The 26,799-nt window shown below is 49.7% G+C and overlaps 1 protein-coding gene across 1 annotated transcript in view; it reads left to right on the plus strand.

Annotated features, from left to right (window-relative positions):
* Positions 1–16,597: 16,597 nt before the first annotated feature.
* TNRC6C (trinucleotide repeat containing adaptor 6C) overlaps positions 16,598–26,799 on the plus strand; it is a 48,998-nt gene continuing 38,796 nt past the window's right edge. The window contains exons 1-2 of the mRNA XM_028130469.2: positions 16,598–16,916; positions 17,677–17,698. Coding sequence (XP_027986270.2) covers positions 16,776–16,916; positions 17,677–17,698 — 163 coding nt within the window. The 5' untranslated portion in view covers positions 16,598–16,775. The remainder of the gene's footprint in view (positions 16,917–17,676; positions 17,699–26,799) is intronic.

The raw sequence follows: 26,799 nt of genomic DNA on the forward strand, positions 1-26,799 counted from the left end.
TGAAGATGCAAATTCACAGCTGGAGAAAGGGTTCTGAACTTCATAATAGCTATAGCTTTTGCGTTCTTACCATGTGTCAAGTACAGCCTCACCATCTTACCTCACTTACTCTCATCAGTCGGTGAGGAAGCCGAGGCACCTGAGCTCTGTCATCAGCTCATTCAGACAGAGGAGGGTCCCACGATGTGGGATCTTGGAGCTCTCTGGGGCCCAGATCTGGTCTGCGCATCTGATCTGCTTTAATTAAAAAGTTATCAAATGTTACATAAATCTCCTGTGTCTAATGGGGTGACAGCCCCAAACAGTATAATTTTGGGCTTTAAAAATATAAAGCCCGCAACACTAACTTTGATGTGCTTCTAAGAAGCATTATTTAAATTTGTAATTCCCTCTTCTCCCTGACTGTCCGCTCTGTGTCTGAGAAGCAGCCTGGGCAGGCGCGGGTCGGATGCGGGAGCTCTTCCAGGGTTTTCCGCCACAGCAGCAGGGTTTGCTTGAAGCATTATTTGAAAATTAACGTTACTGAAACAGATGAAGCCTACTTAAAGGGGCTCTAGTTCTGATCCACATTATATCAAGTGGGAAGACATTTCTATGAAAATCTGTGTCACCTTTTAGTTAATGGGGAAGGCAGGCAGTGAGCTGCCTTTGATAAAGAAGAGCAGCATATGAATGAATGGGCGATGGCTGCCTTTCTTCCATCTAATTCAGCCGCTTCCTCTCCCATCGAAACCCTCAGTTGGAAAGCAATTTCCCTCACTTGACCCATTTCCTTCTGCATTATATCTTCCTCCTGATTCCTCCCCACACGATGGGAAAGAATGGAGCGGCGCAAGCCCCCGCGGACCGGAGGCGAGCAGACTCGGCCTTCGGAGCAGCGTGCTGTCTTTCCCTTCGTTCTCTGACGGGGGAGGGCTAGCAGTTGTGCTTCTTTACTTAGATTCAGTTTCCAGAAGAGAGCGATGTTAAGTGCGTGGTTGGTAGAGAGACTTGTGGGTACAGAAAAAATAGGCGGGGCTGGGGGGGGGGTACGGATCTTGTTTAGGTATTCGGACGTCAGGATGTTAGCATTTTAGTAAACATATATGCTGTAAGCCTAATATTAATATGTCCATGTTTTTAAATGTCTAGCTGGACACCTAGGTCTCTTGATATCATTATCTGGTAATTATTAACACCTCCACTAGTCACATGCTATCATGTGATAACATTTACTTCACATCCATGGCTTAAGGAGCTTAAATTGGCTTCTGTCCTTGCCAGGTCAAATTCTAAATGTCCCAGCATACCAAAAAAAATAAAAATAAAAAAATAAAAATAAATGTCCCAGCATACCTAGCATAGCACCAGACTCCTTCGTGAAACCTTCCCACCTTTACGCATGTGAACGTCCTCTTCGCCATTGACACTCGCCTTTGGTGACCTCATTCTGTCCCGTGACTTTAAATGCCACACATACCTGAAGACTCCTAAGCTTTATGTCACCAGCCTGGACCGCTCCCAGATGTAGCATCTGCGTATCCGCTTGCCTCCTCCGCATGCCACTTAAAGGGCACTTCCACCTCCGGACCAGGACCCCAGGCCCCTTTCTGGCGCACGCCTCCCATTTACCTGATTTATGTTACATAAATCTCCTGTGTCTAATGGATTCACAGCCCCAAATAGTGTAATTTTGGGCTTTAAAAATATAAAGCCCGCAACACTAACTTTGATGTGTTTATAAGAAGCATTATTTAAATCTGTAATTCCCTCTCCCTGACTGTCCGCTCCAGTCAAACCGTTGGAGTCCTCTTCCTCCTCTCTCTCTCTCTCTCTCTCTCTCCATGCATAATCCATAAGAAATTAGACGGGTTTTTAAATAACCAAGAACAAAGGAGAGATCACGAGGAAAGTTAGAAATATTCTGAACTGAATTAAAAAAGAAAACACAACATATCAAAATTTATGTGATACAGCTAAACGGTACTCAGAGGGAAATTCATAGCTTTAAATGTCTGGCAGGATTCTCTGAAGTGTGCCTTAGGAAGTACTGCTACGCTCAACATTAAAGAATAAGGAAAATCTGCAAGACCCTCTCCCCCCGGCCCCGCAAGGCAGAGCTGTTGAGTCCGATTCTTCAGGATTGAAGGTTGGGGTGGTCCTGTCATGTTGAGGACCCTGCCTAGCTGAGGTTCTGATTGAGGACAAAAGAAAGCGGGGATGGACAGTGGAAAAGGGAGTCATGGACACCATCATGACCTCAGGACCAGGCGCAGAAGTGAGGTTTTTTCTTTGCTGTTATATCTGTATGTTAACTTTTTTTCTTCTTCCCCTTATTTTACATCCAAATTATTGGGAGTTAATTTGACAATTTGGCCTTTGAGAACAATGTTTGGTGGGACTGCACTGAATGTAGGGAGTAAGGCGTGTAGCAGTGATGGTTACAATGGCCCTTAGGACTGTGGCTCCTCACTTGGGGGAAGGCAGAGCATCTGCATTTATGGGAAGATAGGTACATGCTGTCCGGTGCAAACAGTTGTTTGGATGCTCTGTGTCCGTGGTCGGCAAACTGCGGCTTGCGAGCCACATGCGGCTCTTTGGCCCCTTGAGTGTGGCTCTTCCACAAAATACCACGGCCTGGGCGAGTCTATGTTGAAGAAGTGGCGTTAGAAGAAGTTTAAGTTTAAAAAATTTGGCTCTCTAAAGAAATGTCAATCGTTGTCCTGTTGATGTTTGGCTCTGTTGACTAATGAGTTTGCCGACCCCTGCTCTATGCAGTTCGGTGTGGGGACAGTGTATATGGAAGCTGAGTGGCCACAGCAATGGGCTGTGCCAGCGTCTCTCACCCCAGTCTGTGTGAATTCCAGTCCGTCTAAGCCCAGCCGTGTGGCACTGGAGCTGGGGGTCCGGGTGTACACTGGGGGCCAGGCATCTCGGGGTGGAGAGAAAATCTCAACATTCTGCCTACCACAATATGAAATAGAAATAAGGAATAAAAGGTGAAAAGACGGTTTTGTTTGTAGATTGTATACCCAGAAAACTCAAGATGATCAGCTAAAGAGTTACTTGATGCAATATAGATCACTCAGTAACCTGGCCAGATACCTACCAGCAGTAAGAGTTAGGTGATTCATGGAATATTGATACCATACATAGTAACAAGAAAATATAAAATCCCTAGAAATGAGCTTAGCATATATAGGAAATGAATATGAAGAAAAGAACAATGTCACTGAGAGGAGAGAAATAAACAGATTTTTCTCAAGTAGGAAAATAAAATCCTACAGGGTTTCAGTTCAAATAATTTGCAGGTTTAAAGCAGTTCTAATTTTTTAAAAATACATATTTTTCTTTTGGAACATGACAAAATGGTTGTAAATTTCATCGGGAAGGCTAAAAGTCTGGTGCCAACGCTGCCACGACCCCATGATGCAAAATGCAGCCCACAGCCCAGCCCAGCCCGAAACGGTCGCTGTGGGCACCGGGTAATGACATCACGTAGCAACGCCTGGCTTCCTTTCCCTAGCAACTAGCCTCCTTGGAGTTTCTTCAGCCCAGGAACACGACTTGCTTTATAGCCAGGTGCAACCAAATGTCTGTGAAGCATTTTCCCTTGCCTCATCTCATTTGATCCTCACAGAAGTCCTGGAGTAGGTAGATAGGAGACTCAGTAGAATCCTATTTTCTTTTCATTAGCCAGAAAATGAGATTTAGAAAGTTTAGAAACTTGACCCGACTGAAAAGAAGAAATGGTGAAACTTGAAAATGATTTCAGGTTTTCTCACTGTGCAGAATATGGTCAAACACTGATACAATTAAATATTTTACCCTTTGTTCTCCCTGCATGATCTACAATAATAATCTGCTTCGCGCTGATATTTACTGCTGTGTTGCTGACAATTACCTGTAAGAGAAGTTGGGGTGCTTCACTGGGCTGTAGAAAATTTAGCTAAATCAGAAAGCAGGTCTAATTAAGCAGGTTTATTATCTATATATATAAAGCCTAGTGACTGTTACGACGGAACAACTGGTCACTATGACACACACTGACCACCAGGGGGTAGACGTTCAACACAGGAGCTGCCCCCAGCCCGTGGGCCCTGATTGCTGATGGGGCCTGCCAGCCAGCCTCCTGGTAACTCCCCCTGGCCGGCAGGCCCCGATCACCTGATTGGGGCTGGGCCCCCGGGCTGGGATGGGGAACCGGGATTGGGTGGCAGCAGATGCAGCCCCTTTCCCAGGGGGGCTGAGGGCCATATATATAAAAGGCTAAGTTGACTCGCCCATGCGCGATACATATAAAGCTCTTGCTGGCGCCAATCGCACGTGTGTGTTTTGATTTGTCACTGTTGATCGTGAATTTGATTGATACTTCTATTATAGAGAAAGGGCAAATAGTGATATTAAAATATTTCTTCTAATTAATTTCCTTTCAATGTGCACTAATCTGTGCACCGGGACACTAGTACTTAAATAATTTTTAAAAGAGTAACAAGAGAAACTAGTGGTAACAAATAACCACAAGTTTTAAAAACGGGAATAATTAGAGCTGTGTGGGCCTGGCAGAAGCCCACAGGTATTAATGGAGCAGAATGGCCTTCAGGCCCCTCTGTTACTTGTGACTCTGATAGATGGAGAGTCAGGGTCACAAATGAGCAGAGCAAGGAGCGGTCGTTTAGTCCTGGGTACAAGGGGTGCCCAGGCACTCTGTTCACTGTTTATTTCTAAAGAAACCAGAGTAAACCCAGTGTTTACCGTACACCTGAATGAATTTTAAATAAAGTATCATCTGTATATTAAAGAAAGGAAATATAGGAAATAAAAATAAATTTAGGAAATATTTCTGCACTGAGTATTTCATAAAAAATTTTCGTGGGATTTATGGGAAATGAAAATATCTGAATGCCAAAAATAATTAAAGCAAATTAAAAATGGGAAAAAATTATAAACAACATGGTTAACATTTAACATATAAACTCTTAAAAATGGATAAAAAATCCCCTAAGAACCCAGTGGATAGGCCAGGAGATATAAACAGTGAATTCACAGAAAATGAATTCATTCAGGTTAACAAATATGGGGAAATATGTTTATTAATAATCAAAGAATTGCCAATTAAAGCCAGTGAGATACTTTTTCTATCTGATTAACCAGGATTACAAATTGTAATCTCAGTGCTTGGGAGGGTGTTTTGAAATAAGCACTCTTGTACTCAGCTAATAAAAATCTAGATTATTAAAATGCTTTTGGATAACAGTTTGGTTATAAGTACTGAAACCCTTAATTATATCCTTTTGTTTCATTAAGGCTGCTGTGCTGCTGGAAATCTCTCACGACAATAGTCGCAAGCATAGAACAAACTACACGAAAGGGGATTTGTGACGGAAAAAGTGTAAAATGGAAACCCCCAAATAAACAACATGGGAATTATTAAGAAAATTATGATCTAGCCACACAATGACAGTATTGTGTTGTCATTAAAAGTTATATTAATGAAAATACATTTGTTTAGTGTGAGAATACCTTGTTATAAATGAAAAAAAGCAGAATATGAAATTGTGAATAAAGAATTATTTCATCCATCTCTGAGTTTAGAAAATGCCCTGAGCTGAGCTGAGCATCATTGAGAGTAAGAAGACGGCGGTCACCTGTACCCAGCGGTGCGGTGCGATTGGCAGTGCTTACCCGCTCCTCCTCCTTCCCCATCCACATCTCTCCTCTGGAGGGCCCTCTGTCCGCCCTCACAGGAGGCCGCTCCTGCGCTTCAGTGACTCCCTGGTTAGAAACGCGCAGCTCCCCCGTTTCTCTTTCGTCTGAGCATCCTCAGACTCCAGGGGGCCTGGTGACAACGGGCATCTTTTCCAGTGGGTGCTGCTGTCTGTATTTCAGACTTGACGGGCTGCTCCCACGGGATTTGAAACTACACAGTTGCTTTTTCAGTGTTGGACGCTCTTGTTTGAGCGCTGAAGGTTTACATCTCTTTTATGGTACATGTGCCTACAAATGAACCATTAGTGGGAGAAGTAACATTAATTTCTCAAGGAAACTTTGTACTTTTACTTGAGAGGGGCAAGGGTGTATGGGTAGTTGTGTGCTTACTACAGTTTCCTAATATGCAAGCTCTGTGCACCCTCAGTGCGCACGCATCACACTGAAGAGTGAATCACCACCTCATGGGCATCTCTCTAACCAGAATGGGTTCGCTGCATGTCCTGACTCCTGAACCAGAGACCTGGCACATTGTGGCCAGGCGTTAATAAACAATGGATGCCAAAGTGACGGATGGCTGTCGCATCCCTCTGAGCCTGACCTTAAATGTTGATGTTCCTGCAGCCACTTCTCTGTCAGTTCCCACGCCTTTTCCCTGCTTGTTTTCCCCTGTGACTGTGCTTTGATTTCTATCTGTGCGTTGACATCTCTGAAGGTTTCCTCCAGCTGATTGGTTTCCTCTGGATCCAGGAGGAAGTGTCTAGCTGCCAGCGCCCTGCCCAGCTTCCTGCTCAGGCATCTGAGACTCGCTCCTCCTGCTCTGTGGTTACCTCTGTGAGCGATGCTGTCACCCCGTCACCCCGGGGAGAAACCTCGGTGGGTCTTGATGCCCCCCTCTCCCTATGCTCATAGCCAGTTCCCCACCAAGGTCAGTTCCTAACTATTTTAAACCCTGCTTTCTGTCCCCAAATCCTTTGCTGCTCCCCAAATCTAAACTGCCAAGTCTACACTTTCTTAGATTGACAACAGGAGCTATTCACTGGTTTCCACTTGTCCACACCCCCTTATAGTCCGCTCTCTGTAGAATGGTCATGTAAAAGCACAGTATGATTGTTATTCTCTTGTTTAAAATTCTTCAGGGGCTTCTCATTGTTCTGAGGATAAAAACAAAACTTCAGCCTCAGTCTCCCTGTTAGACTCGCTCTAGCATTTATTTCTTCCCTGCTCATCGGCCCCCCCGCCCACAGGCCACACTCCGCCCGCTGTCCTGTTTGTTACCCTGCCGGCTCAGCTCAGTACCCTTCAGAACTAAGCCACCTCCCTGGGAACCCTGCCCTGTCACATGAAGGTAGCTGTCTGTCCTTCCATAGAAGCCAGTTAGGTCTTTAAGTTCCTGAAGTCTAGGTACGGCCTCGATATATTATTTATGTCATCATCATAAAGAATGGCTTAATAGGGACTATAAAATTTGTCTTCTAAAATTTAATTGCTTTTGCCCAGTAATTTCACAAGGCAGATAAGTTTTGATTTGTTATTTCAGAGGCAAACTGCGTTTTATTTGTTCTAAGAAACACATTTTCCCGCCTTTAACATCTCTGAAATTGATGTGCCTCTTACAGACATTGGCATAGCGTGGTTATGGGCAGCGGTTCTCTTTCTCAGTGGTGCATAAAATGGTGGTGCGGCTTCTATTTGAAGGCATCTTAGATGAGATGAAATTTGGTATTTGTAACAAATTCATTCTGGGAGATTTCCCGGGGACCTGGTGGTGCTCACTCACTCTGCGGAAGCCTTTCTAAGCCTCGTGTCTCCATGAGAAGGTGGCAGGCCATCCATGGGCTCCACAGGCTTAGTTTTCCCTGCGTGCGTCTCCCCTTCTTCCGTGTGGAAGCAGCTTAGGGGCACATCTAGAGAGCTTTCCCGCCTTCCTCGTGCCTAGCTATGAGCATGTGAATAAGCTCTGGTTAATTGGATGTGAGCAGAAATTCGTGAACTTCCGGGGCATGATCCAAAAAAGAAAGATCTGCTCTCCTTTTCCTCTTAGTGAATGAAGAGGATGTGGGGATGACCTCATGGAACGAAGATGCCCGGCCAGCCTCCGGACTGGGGTCTGTTTGTTTGTTTATAATCCACCTGAGGATATTTTCCATTGATTTTTAGAGAGAGTGGAAGAGCGAGGGAAAGACAGAGAGAAACATCGACGTGAGAGAAACACATTGATTGGTTGCCTCCTGCACGCACTCTGACCAGGGTCTGGGCCAGGGAGGAACCTGTAACCAAGGTACGTGCCCTTGACCATAATCAAACCTGGGACCCTTCGGTGCACAGGCCAAGAGCCAAACCAAGTAGGGCCGGGGTCTCTTTGTTATAGCAGCTCTGCCTGTACTGTAACCAATGCATCATCTCAGAGATTGTCTTGATTTGGCTTAATTTCCAAATGATGAGGTCATCTGACCACTTAAGTCTGGAGCAGGTGCTCCGGCTCTTGGACTGCAGAGAAGAGTATGTGACCCGGTGTGTGCTCCTTAGGGAGGCAGTGTGGTGTGATGAATGCAACCGCAGCTTGATTGACAGCCCTGCCAGTGACTGTCACATCGGGCTGCTCCTGGGACCCTCTGAGCTTCAGAGTGACGTGCAGGTGAGGTCCGTTGCAACAAGATTGTTTTGAGGAGTGAGTGAGGTCATCTGTTTAAAAGACTCGCTGGCCCCATGCTTAGTCAATGACAGCCGTTGCTATTATTAGTTTTCCCTAAGACTGCAGCCTCAGCCTGTCCGCTGCCCTGGGCTTTTTCCGTTGGACTCGTTACCCCTGGAGGGTTGTTGCCTGGCTCCCCAGAATTGCTGAGATTTTGAGAGATGCCTGGTTTTCCTGTCATGCGTTTGCCTGGAAGGAGGTGTGATAAAGCCTCGCCCTTTGCATTCCAGGCCCAGGGCATAAAAGAAGCTGCCGGCACTGGCTCCGTCACTGAGGGCCTGCAAACCGGTGGTGGGCCTGCGTGCTGGGGAAACGTCTCTCTCGGAGCCCTGCGTTCTCACCGCCAGTGAGAGGCCGTTAGGACAGAGGCGCTGAACTGTAAAGAGGAACATAAAATAGTAACCAGTATCTGCTCACTGCTTTCATTATGGGGCAGGCCTGGTTAGCTCTGAGTGCCTGTGTTGATCTGTTACTAGGTGCAGTCCCGTTAAAGTCCTTTCTAGACTTTTCTAAAAAAAAAAATCAGAAAGCCAGAATGGTGGCAACTGGCAGTAAGTTGACGTTGAGGGAGTAATGGGAAACATTTGTTTTTTAAAGCTGCTTTATGAATATAATATTGGCTACGCTGTTCTACAAGTTCACGTACTTTGAGTATTAGAGTTGATGTAAGACGGCACTTCCCAGGCAGGAGTTTAAGATGCAGAAACAACAGTCTGTGACTAGTAAATACTCATTAGCTACAGACTATGTGACTAAGCAGGCCAGGGTCTCAGCTGCCCAGCACGTCACTGCTTTGTGTTTGTTGCAGTAGTGACCGAAGGCTGAGCCTGGGTGTGTCAGCAGTATGGCAAACTAGACACTTGTTCTTCTGAATCGGGGAGCTAGTTCTGCTGGGAGCTCTGGCCAGACTTGGTTGTTTTTCCCATATTAACCTGGTGTGGGTTTAAAAATAAAATAGAAAAGTAATATTTTTTATTCGGTTTCAGTATAGACAGTGTTCAGGCAGGCATTTGACTCTGGCACATACCCTTCAGACCTTCTTTCTAACAGCCTCACAGGCCAACCCTGGACGTGGCAGGCGATCCAGATGCGGGGCCCGGGGGAAGGTGGTACATCTCTTTCTGAGTTGACTGTCCCCTTGTCCACGTTGTCATGAAGCTATTCTGCCCATCTGTGCTTGGGCCGGCCCTTGCAAATCAGAATCGAACTTTGAGCACGAGGTAATTTAATGGCTCCTGAAACAGAATTAGTTAACAGTCCTCTTGGTTCGCAGAATTATAGAAGTTTTTCAGAAGAAGCTACCTGGCCATCATCCGCAGTCCAGACCTCATTGCTAACTGCCTGGGCAGCGGTTCATCGGCTCAGTGCTCACCTGCGGCTGTACGGCCCGGGACTTCGCCCTTTCTCTTGTGTAATCACGAACGAACGAGAGCCTTTTCTAAATTTACCAAACGCACCTCCAGTCTTAGACAGAAATACTGTGGAGTTAGAAAAAGTGGCATTGGCCAAATTCAGGCAAATGGCTGAAGGAAAGGGAGCTGTAAAGAACGTGGACGAGCAGGCAAAAGGGGGAGCCACTGCCCTGGCTGAGTCCTGACCTATTGGCAGGAGGGCACAGCTGTGACCCCAGGTGGCAGAGAAGTCACTGAGCAGGGGTGCAGGGGGGTTGTTGGATTGGGAGGCCAGGATGGGGTGGGGCTGCAGGCCTCTGCTCCCACTAGCTCTGTGGCGCCCTCTACTGGAAAAGTTTAGCATCGTGCCAGCTGGCAAAGAAACAAGTGCCTCAGGGGCCCGGATCTGTTTTCAGAGCGGCCAAAGAGCTGTGCGGAGCTGCGAAGCAGTAAATTAATGCACAGCACCCTTCCCCACCTCCCGGTCCGGAGCAGTTGGAAGTAGACACTTTGGGGGAAAGCATGCTTATCACTGGTTTTACATTTGTATCACCGTACCATTTCTATCAACCCAGACTGTTACCGTGGGAAGGAGAACTTACAGACTGAGCAGAAGGAACCACACATGCAAACTCCTCAGCAAAACGCTGAAATCCTGCTCTTTTTTATAACCTCTCTGTGCATGGGCCTGCCCCGACGGGCCAGCAGGCACTGCTGTGTGTGAGGCCGCGCGGGCTGTGCTTCTCCTGCTTGAAGCACATTCCAGTGTCACACGCGGGCACCGTTCCACAAGCGGCCGAAACGGAGCAACGCTGGGAAGTAGAGGTCACTTTCTGACTTGATTTGAGGTGGCGTTAAACTCAAATGAAATAAGAAGAGGTTTTCAAAAAATATTACTTATAACCCCTATATTTATAATTGACATGTTAATATAGTGATACTAAAGCAATTTTTATAGTTGTTAAAACTGTCTACTGAACCTGATTCATTTTGAGAAAATAGTGCTAAATCCAGTCAGCACTTGCTGAATAAGCCTAAATTAAATAGATAGTTGAGACGCTGTATTTATCAGGGATCTCTGGGTCCAGAGTTGAACCCCATATCAGGTTTTACTTACCTCGTTTCCACTGCCACTGAAACAGACACCAATCAAAGCAATGCTGTTCTCGCCAGCAGGAGCTGCTGGGAGAGCTGGAGCTGCTGGGAGTGGTAACTGGGGAGGAGAGAATGTGCATGGACAGAGGAATGCGTGAATAGAATAAGACATTCACACCGCAGTATACTGTGGAGCTATTAGAAATCATAGATTAAATTTATCGATTGGGGGAGGGTTGAGGAAAGAGATCCCCCCTCCGTCCACCCCCCCCCCAAATGAGTAAAGCAAGATGCAAAAATGTTTATAACTTGATCCCAGTTTTACAAAACAATCCTCCTATATAATAAAAGGCTAATATGCAAATTGTCCCCTCAGGAGTTCGACCAACCAGGAGTTCAACCAACTGCTATGACATGCGCTGACCACCAGGGGGCAGCACGGGACAAAGGAAGGCCCTGGCCGGCAGCCGGGGGCAGCCAGGTGAAGGAAGGCCTTGATCAGCCCTGATCGCCGGCCAGGCCTAGGGACCCTACCTGTGCACAGATTTCGTGCACCGGGCCTCTAGTGGTCAAATAAAATGCATTGTAAAGATATATCAGCATTTCGTACATCTCGCTGTTGTAAGCAGGATATGTGAGCGTGGGGAGAAAGGCTGTAGAGTAGGTGGTTAACATGGGTCCTCTAGAAGGGAGGTGCAAAGAGTGGACCTTCGATGTGGATGTGGGGAAGGGGGGTGGATAAGGGGATGCCAAGTAAATGAGACACAAGTAAAGTTAAATATAAATATATATAAAATCCTGTGTATTTAAAGTTGAAATTAAAATTTAAAAATGAAATTACCCCAACCTGATCATCACTTTTCTTTATTCCCCTTGCAGTTTGACTATAAACCCATCTCACAATTTCTCAACATAGAAAAGTACCAATTGACTATATAGTTGGTACCTATTAGTTTTTTCCTCTTTCTTTTTTTAATATATATTTTTATTGATTTCAGAGAGGAAGAGAGAGCGATAGAAACATCAATGATGAGAGAGAATCATTGATCGGCTGCCTTCTGCACGCCCCCTACTGGGGACGGATGAAGCCCACAACCCAGGCATGTGCCCTTGGCCAGAATTGAACCTGGGACCCTTTAGTCCGCAGGCCAATGCTCTATCCACTGAGCCAAACCGGCTAGGTCTAGTTTTTTCCTCTTTCAATGGGGCAAGAAGGTTTCCAAATCTAAGTTTATAATCTTTTTACCAGCCCTGAAAAGGTAGAGAGAAACTTATTAAGTATTACTTGATCATTTCAGAAAAGTAACGCTTCCCTAGGAAAGAAAGGGTACTTACTCACAGCAGGTTTTTCCAGGGTAGATTCCAGCCGAGATTGTGGGCCAGAAACCGGCACCAGAAACATCTTGGGTGATGACAGGCTTGTCTTGGTGCCACAGAGCAGAAGACATCCGCCACCAAGGTGCTCGCAGCGCAGAGGACAGAAAGCGCGCTGCTTGTGACAGCCAGGACGTGCAGCCCGACTAGCGGAGAGATGACACAGGCAGGAGGCATCGCCCACGCAGGCGTACATGTCCTCTCCTCGCTCTGACTGCATCCGTACATCTCGCTGTTGTAATAGCAATCAGTGGTGTGACTCATTATTTATATGAACATCCTTGAAAGCATATGAACTCTGCCATGTTCACTCCTGAGATCCCAGAGCACTTATAATGCCATTGTTCAGAAAGTACTTGTTACAAATCAGCCCTCTTTCTGTCTCTGGTGCAAAAAGTGGGGGAAAAAATGCTGTAGTGAAAGCATCAGCCAAATACTAAGCACAAATAATGGAGCAGATAGAGGCCACGCGCATCACGAAATGTCAGGATTCTAGGGGTAGAGAGAGGCTTAGAAAATCACCTAAAAGGGCCGGAAAGCACAATGGCTCAGACTTCTCCTGAGAGGTGCTAGGGGTATTCGGATGCAGCGGCACAGTGCCTTCCAGCTCATTCTCAACCTAGAATTCTGGATTCAGCCACGTCATCTCTGAAACCAAAAGGTAGAGCTGAAAGCCAGTTTTAGACACACATGGTCTCCAAACATCACCTCCCATACACGCTTTCTAGAAAAGGCGCTTGAGGGTTTACAGCAAATCGAGGGCATAACTCAACAAGGGAGTCCCAGGCGACCGAGCTGATAGGTTGAAACCAGCATCCTGGGTGGGCGTGGCGTTTTGCTGAGGAGTTTGCATGTGTGGTTCCTTCTGCTCAGTCTGTAAGTTCTCCTTCCCACGGTAACAGTCTGGGTTGATAGAAATGGTACGGTGATACAAACAAGTTTTATGTAAAGGTAACAGCAGTACAGGCTCCAGAAAGCTACACAAATGCCCAACAAGCGTGTGAAAAGAGGCTCAACATCACTAGTCAGGGAAATGCAAACCAGCCCACCGTAAGTACTAGTCAAATTAGTGAGAGTAGAATGGTGGCTGCCAGGGGCTGGGAGAGGGCAGCAGGCAGTGCTGGACCGTTTTGCAGATGAAACGCGTGCTGGGGGCTGTGTAACAGTGACTGTACCTTCCTGAGCTGCACGCTTCCAGAGGGTTGAGATGGTCAACTTTATGTGTAGTTGATCACAATTAAAAACTTTGAAATATAAACAAAGCAGAGGATATGAGAGCTCTGGCAGGGTGCTCCCGGCCTGGAGCGAGCGGGCTGAGGGCCTGGGAAGAACCGGGAATGCAGTGGGAGAAAGGGCTCGTGTTCGTGACTGGAGGAAGAGGGGGTGAAAGCAGAATCGTGGAAGGAAGTTAGTACGAGAGGGGAAGGCAGGCAGGAGAAACAGTTGCACAAGGAGTAAAACGTAATGGCGGTGTGCTCCCAGCTCCGGAGGGCATTTATAAGTTCTTTAGGAAGCAAACAGCACTTAGGGATTTTACTGAGGGTTGTGATGGGGTGGGAGATAGGGTTATTGTAAGGACCAGATCCAGACCCATCACTCTAGGGGTTGCATTGCCAATATCTCCAGTCGGTAAGTCAAGAGATAGCAAATCCAAGCCAGGATTTGGAGCTGTGGAGGGACGCGTCCCCTTCCTGGCGGACGGTGCAGTTAAGTGAGAAGGGAAGGCAGCGAGAGTGGGCCACCTGCTCCCGCTGCTCTTTGTGGGGGACAGGTCAGTGTGGGCATAGGCAGCGGCTAACGCTCCCCGAGGAGGGCCTGTGGGCGCGGGAGAGGGTCTGTCTTGCTGTGTCTCTTTCATATCGTGTTGGTTTTTTCCATGAGCACGTGTTACTTTACAGAGGAAACTGATTCGATGTTGGTTTTTTAGTTACTAATGAGAAGTGGCAGAATTGTAACTGAGAGTCAGAAGGAGGAGGAATTCCTGCTCGCGGGGGGAAGTGAGATGGAACGTTGTTGAAGGCACACCTCGGATTGTGCTTGGTCATGTAAACGTGCGCTCCGGCGGGAAAGTGTAAGATGCCGCCCAACTCCATGAGCCGTGAGCTCCTTGTTTCCAGCATTTATTTCACTGTTACAGTGAAACCTGAACTGTGCTGCTGGGGGAATGGCTGGCTTTAATTAATGTAATTTTCAGAGTAATAGAATTAAGCAAAAACCATTTTCCATTTTCTATTGAATACCTTTTAATAATGTAGCTATACTTGCCTGCTGTAAGTTTAATATCTGGAGATAATTTAAGGCTTTCATTGTGCTGTGTGCAGATTAAGACAATATAGCAATGGGACCCTGGCCGGTGTTGCTAAGTGGTTAGAGCGTCGGCCCGATCACTGAAGGGTCGCAGATTTAATTCCAGTCGAGAGCCTGTACCTGGATTGCCGGTTCCATTCCCGCCCTGGTCAGGGTGCGTGTGGGAGGCAACCAGTTGATGTGTCTCTGTCTCTTCCCCACCCTTCCACTCTCTCTCAAAATCAATGGAAAAAAATACCCTCTGGTAAGGATTAATAAAACAAAACAAAACAAAACAAAACAAAACAAAACAAAAAAGGAGCAATAGGGGCGGGTGACCCCCATGCCTGGTTCTTATTTGTTTACTTTTCCGGAGCTGTGTGGTGCAGCTGGATGGCTATAGGACCAACCCATCATCAGGGGCTTGCCTGGGTCTTGTGAGAATGCTGTAAATGTCGCCCTGCTGGGTGGCTTGTTTGGAGCGTCATCCCGAACACCAAAAGGTTGCAGGTTTGATCCCCAGTCAGGGCGCATATGGGAGGCAACCAATCAGTGTTTCTCTCTCCCCCTTCCTCTCTCTAAAATTAATAAAAACCTATCCTTGGGTGAGGATTTTTTTTTACTTATTTTTTTGATGTTGTGAATTCAGATTTCTTAGTGTCTCCCCACCTTTTAACTTGAAAATATTCCTGGAAAGTATCATCTAAGGGGTGGGGAACCTTTTTTCTGCCAAAGCCCATTAGGATATTTATAACATCATTCGAGGGCCATACAGAATTATCAACTTAACAATTAGCCTGCTCGATTTGGGCAAATGTTTAATTAGCTCCCCCTGACGCCTTGGCAGGGCGAAAGGAAATGATTTTTCGTGCCTTCTACGCCCTTGGGCTGGATGTTCCCCACCCTGCCCTACGGTAATGAATCACAGCTTTTCCAGGCTGGGGTTCCCTCTCCTTGAAGAAGGTGCACTGCAGCCCACTGCATGGCAGAGCAGCCTCTGGTTTGCCCAGGCCAGAGCTGGGCCGCAGTCGCTGGGCAGCAGGCAGCACAGCTTGGAGCACAGGCCCAGCTCACCAGTGGCGTGGCTCACAGGAACGGGGCCCTGGTGCCACCCTCCTGGTGGCCGGCTGCACTGCATGGCTCAGCATGCGGTGTGCAGAGGAGGGGGGGCAGTAAAGCAGCAGGCATGGACCACAGGGTGTCCTGGTTGGGAGGGCCATGGCATTGGAGAGGGCCGTGAGGGATGAGTGTCGGGGGACAAGCAGCAGGAGGCCGGAGTGCAGGGTCTGTGCGGACAAGGTCCCCCTGCCAAAGATTCTGGTTTGGTGGGGCCGGGTGGAGCCCAGGAACCTCCGTGGTTAATAGGTTCCCCAGGGTTCTGATGACTGGTCCCTGAGAGGCCTGGGCTGGACTGTTGGGAGCTGTGTCTTACTCCATCTCGTACTCTTAGCCTAAGCAAAGGCTGGTGTTCAGGTGTGGGCTGAGTGAAGGAGCAGCCGGGCCGCCAGAGCAGAGGGCCTTGCAGCAGTACGGAGGCACGCCACCTCTTCTCCGAGGCCCTCAGACACACGAAACATTGTCTGGCTCCAACTCTCCAAAGATAATGTGTGTTTTCTTTGACTAGGGGCCCAGTGCATGAATTCGTGCACCTTGAAAGGAACTGTGGGCTGCGAGGCTGCGGTGGGCACAGGAGCAGGTCTCGGCCCATCCTCCATGCCCCTGCCTGGCCCCTCCCACTGCAGCCCCCGGTCCCCTCTCTGCCAGAAGCTCTGCTCCCGCCACCCCACTCCCACGCGCTGACAGCGCTGGCCCCACTCGTACCTGCTGATGGCATAGAGCTATTGGGGCTGGCGCCAGCAGTGGGTGCGAGCGGGGCCGGTATGAGCGGTGGCTGCTGCCCTGATCACCCCTCAGGAGCAGGGGGAGGTGGAGAAGCCCTGAGGGGTGATCAGGGTAGGTGTAAGCCAGGCCGGGGCTGGCACTGGCAGCATGTGTGAGCACTGGGTGGGACTGTGGCGCATGGGAGCAACAAATTTTCAGTAATCACCAGAGGCTCGCCCCGATGACAGCGACTGGTGCCCCGGCTTGGTCTGGCACTCCCATTCACCTGCTCCACCATCCCGCCGCGGCCACGCCTGCCATGTTCCGCACGCGCCCCCTGGTCGTCAGCACACCTCATAGCGACTGGTTGTTCGGTTGTTCCGCCGTTCGGTCTATTTGCATATTAGGGTTTATATAGATTTAAGATGGACATTGTGCTGATGCCACTTTTCTTTCTACTTAACAGGGAGAAAGAACAAGAAACACAAAAAGAGGAACGTTTGATGGAAGAAAAGAAAAAGAAAAAGCAGGAAGAAAAGAAAAAGAAGGAAGGTGCTCAGAAAAAGGTTTGGCTGGAGTCGCTGCCTCGTGTCTTTGCCACCATCCCATGTTGCATTTGCATTGTCGTGGCCATCACGTTACAGAATTGCATTTTCTTACTTTTAGAAGTTAAGGTGCTAAACCTGTAATTAACCAAAAATAGTTACTGCGCTAGGAAATAAGTATAGGGTGACCACCATGGCATGTCTTCCTTAAAGACCTGAAGTGGGAGAGCTGTGTTTCAAAGAAGTGGTTCCGGTGGTCAGAAGTAAAGAATGTCATACTGTCCTCCTCGAGATGAACTGTCCAGAACAACCAGGTCTAAGCGATAAGAAAGGGCCATTCAACTGACTTTATTAGGAAAGTTACAAATAATTTTTGCAGCTTTGGCAAATGTTCTTTTACAAACCCTATTAGTAAACATTAAAAATTAAAAGCCCTAAGCCATGCTTGAATTCATGGCATTTAACATACCAAGTGATGCCATTCACTTTTGTTTTTGCCTCGTTTGATACAGCTTGTATTTAAACTGTGTACCTTATAGATGGCATTAAAATACAGAGCGCCAGTGAGCTCCCAGACAGATGTTTTTGCCTTTCAGCCAATATTGGCACTTAGTCAATAGCATGTAAACAACTAGACTTTTCCCCCAGTAACAACTTCTAATAAATGAACTGGGAAAATACTGTTTTTAAAATCCCCAGTATTAAAGTCTGTTTATAAACTTTCATAGGTGTGTACATCCTACACATTATTCCTAAAGAGTTTCTGATTTCTTTTTTTCAGGCTGCTGATCAAAAAACCAAAGGTAAGTTTATTTTATTTGGGGGTGGGGACACATTTTATGGCAGTACCAAACTTTTTTTGATGAAGATGACTTTTTCTTTAATTGATGGATAAAAACAAAGAATCTAACCTTGCCTTTGAATCTACCTTATATTATTCACCGTGAAATTCTTCCTTTATCACTGGGTTTACATCTGCATCTCATTGGCATTTGTTTAATCTAAATGCCTAAAGAATGTCATGTTAGCTTTCTAAGAAATGCTTTATAATTTTCCTTTGGTTTAATTTCCACCAAACAGGATTAAACTGATCAATTGCTTCCGTTTAAGAACTAAGGGATACTGAACTCTTCTAAAGCTTCTAATTTGTCTTTGCCAGCTGTTTATAACAAAGAGAGATATGCTTTTTATGTGTCCCTCTTTGCTTAGGAATATGTATGATTTCTTTTTATTCTCCAAGTCCGGAATTTGCTTATCACCATCTTAGTGGGTGTTGGTGGAGCACGTGATGCTCACGTGACCAGGCGGCTCTGTGGTTTGTTCACATGAGTGAACTGGAAGCGCCACTCCGAGCCCCCTGGTTTTGTAACATTATTTTTTGTTCACATAAAGGCAGTTTCCAAGTTAGAGAAAGTTCTAGTTTATAGCTCTAAAGGAAGCTGACCTTTCTGAGAAAAATTGATCAGATTACCTGCTTTCTTTTTAATGGCTATTGAGTTATAATTGACATACGGTAAACCAAGCATGGCAAACTCAAAGGCCAACACGGGCCAAATACACAAAGTTTAACTTTATGTGGGCGCAAAAAAAACCAAAACCTTCCATTTTCTTAGAAACAGGTTTATTTCAATAGAGACATGCTGAATACAAAGGGCTGAAATAAATGGGTCATCGTTAACAAAAAATAATAGAACATTTTAATAAAAAGTAATATTTTTCTTGAACATGAACTTACCAGACATTGGATAACTGCACAAGTTAAGCGTAACGCAAATAAACCTATTTTTCTTGTTCTCCGAAAGTGAAATATTCCTGTTGCGCGCACCAAACAAGTCAGTCCAAGACTAATGACGTGGCCATCGGCTGCTAAAATACTATTCGCTGCTGGTACCAGTGGGGAGAAATGGTGCGCCTGCGTGTAAGGAAAATGAATGCAACACGATTATAGTAATCCGTCATTTAGCGAACATTATAGTTCGTTATTAATAATTACGTATAACAGGATATTGTAAAAATTAAGTCACGAAATTTTTATTAAAACGTTTCTTACATACCCTTATATTGGCTGGGCTACAAAAATATTCATGGTGGGCTGCGAGTGTGACATGCTTGCAGTAAACTGAACATATTTAAAGAGAACAATTTATACGTTTTGGCCTGTGCACACCTGTGAAACTTCCTGGCAATCAAGACAACGCCCAAAAGCCCTGGAAGTTTCCGAACACCCCGCCCACCCCCATCAGTGTGCACACCCCTCCCTTCCCATCACTGTGCAGGCTCCTTCCCCCCCCCCCCAATCAGGATGCAGGCCCCTCCCCCCACAGGTGTGCCAACCCTGATCTTCCCCGCACTTCGGAAGCTTCTTTCCTCGACTGTCACACACAGGGCCTGGGCTTCGCAGCGCTGGCACTTTGGAGCCGGCCGGCCCTGTTGTGAGTGAGGCGTTCCTTCCAGCGCTGGGAAGTCGCCCACTGTCTGGATACATCACCCTTTGCTCTTCCGTTCGCCCGGCCGTGGCCATCTCGGGGTGCGCGCTCGCTTTCCTCTGGTGAACTGGAGGAGGGGATGGCTGAGGGACGGAGGGGGCGGCTGAGGGACGGAGGGGGCGGCTGAGGGACGGAGGGGGCGGCCGAGGGACGGAGGGGGCGGCTGAGGGACGGAGGGGGCGGCCGAGGGACGGAGGGGGCGGCTGAGGGACGGAGGCAGTGCCCGCTGGGCTGTCCTCCTGTGGGGACGGCAGAGGACACCTCGCCCAGGCCTCACCTGCCCGCGAGGCCACTGGAACTGAGCGCTCAGACCGCCTGTCCTCCCGAAAGGAGAGGCTGACATAGGGAGGTGAGGCCAGCGCCGGGAGTCCTCGTAGCCGCCTCGGGGGCTGTCGAGCTGATCTTGTAGACAGAGGGGCCAGGAGCGCTCCCGGTGGGAGAGGGAGGGACGGCGGGAGGCTACATCTCAGGTCGCGGAGCGCCGGGCTGAATGGGCGTGCGGTTGGAGAGCCCCGGCCCCGCAGAGCCCAGCTCAGGCCAGAGGCCCAGGCCGCGGGGTCGGGCGGCAGGAAGGGTCAAGTGGGTAGCTGGGAGCACCTGGGCTAATCGTTCATCAGCAGGTGCCTGCGCAGCCCCTGCTGTTGGCCTGGCTCTGTGCCCGAGCTGGGAGACATGTCAGGAAAGAGCTGCTCCCCACTCTCAGGACTTAGCCTGTCACAGCGCCGGCGCGTCCCTGGCGAGAGGCTGCTGTGGGGGAAGGACGTGTCCGTGAGAGCGTGGAGCGGGAGCCTGAGCGAGGCGGGATCGGGCAGGCAGCCTGAGGGGTGCTTGAGGGGCTGCGGGATGAAGGGAACACCATGTAATGGCCTGGGGGAGGGGCGGCTGAGGCTCCCCAACGGAACAGCACTGGCCAAGGCGGCCGCTGGAGGGGGCATCGCGGGCCAGACCACTGCAGCCGCGCAGCGTGTGAGCGGCGGCGGGAGGCTGGAGGGGCAGCAGGGGAGGGTGCCTTTTCCTGAGAGCAGGACGAGGGCTAGTCAGAGGCCGTGTGCACGTGGCCCTTTTCCTCCCCATCCCAGCCTTCTCTCCTCCATGTTGGAGTCGGCAGACTCGGCTCCCTCTTCTGCCAGGTGGTTGGAGTCCATACTTTTGGGGGGAAAACATCCCAGGGTTATTGCTATTCCACATTTTATTAAAGAACACACACACACACACACACACACAAACGCACACACACACACACACACACACACACACACACGCGCGCACGCGCACACACACACACACACACACACGAGTCTTCTGCAGGGGGCGGTGCACGCGTCCCAAGAGGACAGGCCCTGGGGCCTTAATTCCCCTTGAGCCGTCCTGGTTTCTGGAGAGCTGGGTTTGCTGTTTGCAGAGCTGTCGGTTCAGCGCCCTGCGGCGTGGAGAGGTGTAGCCCGGCTGGCGGGGAACTGCAGCTGTCACTCAGCGGACTTCCCCTCGTGGCTGTCCCCTGTGCCCTCTCATCGCGGGCATCCCAGTTGATGTCACAGACTGAAAGGTTACGGAAAAGCCCCTACTAATGCTCTATGGGCACATGGCTTTAACATAGGCTGTGAGCAGACGTTTCTGTTTTAATCTTCTAAATCAGCCGGCTGTTGTTCAGAAACACTGCTTATATGAGGATCGGCACGTTTTAATACCTTTTGGAGAGGTAACTGTAATACAGTAGATAGGAAATGTCTCTAAACAGCATTCCCCATTAGCAGCAGACACTAAGTTAATGTAGTTAGTAGTTAATGAGTTCGTGCTCATTTTGAGTTGTGCTCCAGAAGTTGCCATGGTGACAGATCAGCCAGAAGCTGTCAACAGAACAAACAGAAGGCCACTGCTGTGCCCCGGGGACTGCCAATGAGCACGGCAGATGGGCCCTGGTCGCTCATCGTTGTCCTGCTGCGTCCCGTCCCGTCCCGTCGTCGTAAGGGATTTCTCGCTCCAGCATTGCTGCGGCCGGCTGCGGGAGACTGGAGGGCGGGGATATGCCTGGGGATCCCCGGCTGCTTTAGCAGGAGAGCAGTTCTCTCTGATCCTCACATTTGCAGTCAGTCAGTCATACATGTCTGATTACACTTACATTTACAATTTTAAGAAACTCCGTATCTTTGAGTATATATTCTAAAATGGATGGAATTAATGCAATATTTTAAACATTTTTTTTCTTTCACTGTCTTGTGTCTGCATAAGAGAAATTCCATGCTTTACATACAGGACTTCTTAAGTTCTAAGATGCAATCAATTATAGGACATACCATACTATATAATAAAAGGCTAACATGCAAATCGACCGAATGGCGGAATGACGGGTCGCTATGATGTGCACTGACCACCAGGGGACAGATGCTCAGTGCAGGAGCTGCCCCCTGATCGTCAGTGTGCTCCCACGGGAGGAGCGCCACTCAGCCAGAAGCCAGGCTCAAGGCTGGCGAGCACGGTGGCAGCCTTTCCCGCCTCCACGGCAGCCCCCGAGGGCTCCCAGATGGGGAGAGGGCACAGGCCAGGCTGAGGAATCCACCCCCCCAGTGCACGAATTTTATGCACTGGGCCTCTAGTTGATTTAATAATGTTCTATTGATAGAGTTTGAAGGTAAATGAGGAAACTACATTAAGTTTATGTACCAATTGTAAGATGCATCCAAATTTCAGAAATAAGACATGAAGATGTGTGGGCCAAAATGTCCCTCTAGGTTAGCATTCACCAATAAACAGTTACTTTTAGAGTATCCCTCTGACTCACCGCGGGCCTTCCTGCCAGCATACGTTAGGCGAGTGGTGGTGGCCTCTGACATTCTAAGTGAGGGGTGTCCCGTATTGTCAACACCATTAGGAGGAAACCACAGTGGAACACCTAGCTCATACCACATACCCCAAGGTCTGGTGGATGAAAGGTTTAAATGGACGAGTTGCTAAAAAAACCCGTGCTCCTCACCACAGCTCAGTCGATGAGTATAGAAACCACTGTAGCTATTTTAAGCAGAAATGAGTTCAAGTACAGAAACTTGGGTGCTTATAAAATCACTAGAGGCCCGGTGCACAGATTCCTGCACTGGTGGGGGTGTGGCCTGCGGGGATCAGCCCGCTGCAGGAGCAGCCACTCATCCCGGTCAGCTGAGCGGCACTCCCACTGTGGAAGCACACTGACCACCAGGGGCAGCTCCTGCATTGAGCGTCTGCCCCCTGGTGGTCAGTGCTTGTCACAGAGACTGGTTGACGGATTGTTCTGGTTGTTCCTCTGTTCAGTCGCTGGGCTTTTATAGAGAGAGATTGTGAGGCCAGAGGAAGGGGCATGCCCTAGGCGGGGCCTCCAGAAAGGACTCCCAAAGCATCCTCCCAGAGAGCCACTTCGGGGCAGGAATCTGCTAGTGACCCAGAGTGCAACCAGTTCTGTCTCACCACCTCCAGGCTGCGCTGCCCTGGCTGTGAGTCCCCGCGTCCCACTGTGCACCCCGCGTCCCACGGCCTCACCGTCTGTAACAGATGTCACTGCGTTTTTCCTTCAGCGTAATGTGAACACTGACAGTGCGCTGGGTGCCAGACGCTGTTGTAAATGGCTCTTTACATACATTAACATTTACTCCCCATCGGCCCGCTCAGTAAGGTATTGCTACCCCATTTTCTCCCCACTTACCCACACTTCACAGCCGGCACAGCAGAGGGACGGGAGGTCCGGTAACTCACCCAGGTCACCAGCCCGTGCGTGGCAGAGCTGAGGTTTAACCCGAGCCCAGCCTCTGCCTCCGGAGAGGAAGTGCACGGTGGCCTCCCAGAGCGGTGGCCGTGAGCTCGGGGAAAGCGGGCACAGAGCTGGGGGGGAGGGGCTGTGGTGGAAAGGACGGCATTTTCTCATTAAGCTGGAGATTGGCACACGAGGTTTGGTGGTGATTTCATCTTAAAGAAGAGTGTCTTGGCAGTGTGACTGGTGTGACAGAAGTGGAAAGGGCCCAGCGCACTGGGCACCCCAGGCCCCCCAGCTCTGTGGGGTCCTGGGTGAGGAGCGTCAGGTGGATCAGAGTGGAAACGTGCCCTCGCCAGCGTGTTCCTGCGCAGTCTATAGGAGGGTGCTGCCTCTGCGGGCCACGGTTACCATGGTTACCGTGCTTTCCGTACCTGGAAAGGTGATGTCAGACGGCCACCTGGCTCTAGAGCCTGCACAGACAGGGTCTTGATCAAGGTGACCGGCTTGTTTGTCACAGTTCAGCTCTCCGTGAGTTTGTCGTCAGAGGAGCCTGCCCCTAGAGAACCGCTCCCGCAGTGGGGCTCCAGGCTTCCCGTGCGCTGCACCGGACAGGAGCCCCGGGGAGCGCTCGCCCGCTGGTGGCCACGGGGTGGCCTGCGCGGTGCTGACAGGCTGCCTGCCGCTCCGGCCTCGCGTCCGGGAGCGCGCCCTGAGCCCCTGAGCTGCAGCCGCGCCAGCTGCGCCAGTCCTGGAGCACCGAGGCTCCCCCCTCCGGCTCCGCCCGCGGTGGGGGTGGGGGGACGAGCAAGTGTGCACCGGCTTCTGCACCTGCGTGTCACTGCCTCAAGGAGCCTGCTCCGGGTCTTCTGTGCACTGCTACTCCCATCATGCTTACCATAACTTGTAACTATTTGTAGGATCGCTCTGAAGATTCCATCTCTCTCTTACTAGACTGGAAACTACAGGGACAGGAACGCTATCTACTTATTTTCCTCGTGCACCCAGTGCCTGGCACAAAATGGGCATCATTAGCTATCGCCCATAAGTAACGAGGAGAGGGTGAGTGGGGGCGCCCCACGCTGTGAGAGGAGAATGATAGGCAGTGAGAAACCGGAGTGTCACCGGCCCTCTTCGCTGCTGCTCCCCGCGCTCAGCACCTGCCGGGGACTGCTGATGTGACCCGTTGTCACCTGTCTTCCCCGGACAGGTGAGCCCCGAGGGCAGGAGTTGGCCTTTCTGTTCACGGCAGCGTCCCCCGTGCCTGGACGGCGCTGGGCTGGGGGAGGCTCTGCGTGGGCACTAAGGGAAGGAGAGCTGTGGGTCGAGGGGGAGCTGCACAGGGTGAGGTTGTCGAAGGGCAGGGGAGTGGTATAGTCACGTAAGGGGGTCTGGCGACCGCCTTGCACTGGGAGAACACCTGGCAGCAGCGTGGGCCTGGAACAGCACGAGCGGGCAGGGGGCCTTGTCACTGAGCTGCGCCTCCCGCCAGTGTGGACAGCAGACTGAAGGCGCGACGGCCGGAAGTACGGGCGGCACAGTGAAGGGTGGCCGGGCCTCGGCGTCTGGAGGGCCAGGGAGAACAGGGAGGCCGGGCTGCTGGCACTTGGGCTGGTCAGCAAGGCGCTCCTTCCATCTTGGTCTAGAGATGACAAGGGGGATAGAAGGTGCTCCGTCCAAATAGTCCTCCGCGCCCCAGGGACAGCGGAGCCTCCTGCACGTGGGGGCTGTGCTGGGGGGTAGCAGCGTTATAAGCTGTCTGGGCCCTGCTGTGACGGTGCCCTCGGAGAAGCTCAGTTGAAAGCAGAAACTGTCTTTGAAAGAAAACTGTTTGAAAAGACTTGCGTTCACATACAGTGACTTCACACACCACCTTGCACCTGCAGGCGCCCTCATTTAAAAGACAAAAGAGCAGTGAATGCATTTTAGGCCGAGGAGCCTGACCCAGAGTTCCAGCTCTCTAGGAGGGTTGTTGGTTGGTTGGCTGGTTGGTTTTTGAAAATGTATTTTATTGACTTCAGAGAGGAAGGGAGAGGAGAGAGAGAGAAACATCAGTGATGAGAGAGAATCATGAATCGGCTGCCTCCTGCACATCCCACACTAGGGATCGAGCCCGCAACCCGGGCCTGTGCCCTGACCTCCTGGTTCATAGGTCAGCGCTCAACCACTGAGCCACGCCGGCTGGGCATACTGGAAGGTTTTTTGTTTTTAGGTATACAGTTATTAGCTGGTTGCTATTGTAACTTTTCTAAATAAAACATAAGATTCACTGATGACTCATAAAGAAAATCAAGCTAGCCCTGACCTGGTAGCTCAGTTGGTTGGAGCGTCGTCCTGTACACCAAAAGGTTGTGGGTTCAATACCCGGTCAGGGCACATACCTGTGTCGCAGGCTCCATCCCTGGTCGGAGCATGTGTGAAAGGCAACCAATTGATGTTTCTCTCTCCCTTCCTCTTTCTCTAAAAATCAATTAAAAACATAATCCTTGGTGAGATTTTTAAAAAGAAGAAAGTCAGCCAAACCTCCCCTTGCCCTCGCGTGTTGTGCTGTGTAACGGCCGAGCTGGGCCACTGCTCCGGCCTCGGTCCTTCCGGTGCGGCCTGAGAGCCGGGCTGTGTGGGAGGGGCAGTGTCAGGGTTGCTTTGACACCACGCCGTGTCTTTGGGCAGCATTGATTGAGAACTTGGGACCTGAAGACTGTGGCTCACCAGCACCTGCCTGTGTGATCTGCTGATAAGAATAGAGCCGATGGCCAGACCTTCCACTTGTCCGTTTGAAGTTATGTTAGTTGGCTGCTTGTTTCAAAGATCCGGCTTAACGCGGGTCTTTCTGTGGCGTTAATTACATGTGTGAGATAGGCACAGAACTAGGTATATGTTCATTGCTCAACTATAAGCCTGAGACATCCACAAATTGAGTAGAAAGAGATTTTTTCAAGTAAGATACAAGTAGTGTTTATTGGCTGTGAACGTTACAAATGCGAGGCGGGCGGTGCGGGGCGCAGGCACTTGGCACGAGGTGGTCGCTCACCGCGCCGGCCCTTCGCTACTGAAATGACTGAGCCTTGGCTACGCAGCCTCCTTGGTAGCACTGGCCTCACAGGGGGCAAGTGCAGCGTTTGCACATTCCCCTGCCTTCTCTCCCAGTGAGGATGGCGGGTGGGGTGGGCGCCTTCTCTCCCAGTGAGGATGGCGGGTGGGGTGGGCGCCTTCTCTCCCAGTGAGGATGGCGGGTGGGGTGGGCGCCTTCTCTCCCAGTGAGGATGGCGGGTGGGGTGGGCGCCTTCTCTCCCAGTGAGGATGGCGGGTGGGGTGGGCGCCTTTCCCAGTGAGGATGGCGGGTGGGGTGGGCGCCTTCTCTCCCAGTGAGGATGGCGGGTGGGGTGGGCGCCTGCACCACCAGTGCTTTCGTATCCCAGGGATCCGGAGTGCACCCGACATGCTTTCAGACTGCATCAGGCTAAAACAAAACATCTGCATCTTAACGGTGGACACCTGGACCCCTTAATTTGGAGAAATGCTGATGGAGAGCCTTGGTTGTCTGAGTGTGGCCTGGGGCCCAGCAACTTCCCCGTCGCCTGGGGCTTGTCAGAGACGGATGGTGACTGGGTGGTGAGCGTGCAGTAGCGCACATAGATCATAATATAATGCGCACCTGGTATTAGATGGTGCTATTACCCATAACATTCCACTTAAAAATAAA

This window comes from Eptesicus fuscus, chromosome 20 (assembly GCF_027574615.1).
Source record: "Eptesicus fuscus isolate TK198812 chromosome 20, DD_ASM_mEF_20220401, whole genome shotgun sequence".
NCBI lineage: Eukaryota > Metazoa > Chordata > Mammalia > Chiroptera > Vespertilionidae > Eptesicus > Eptesicus fuscus.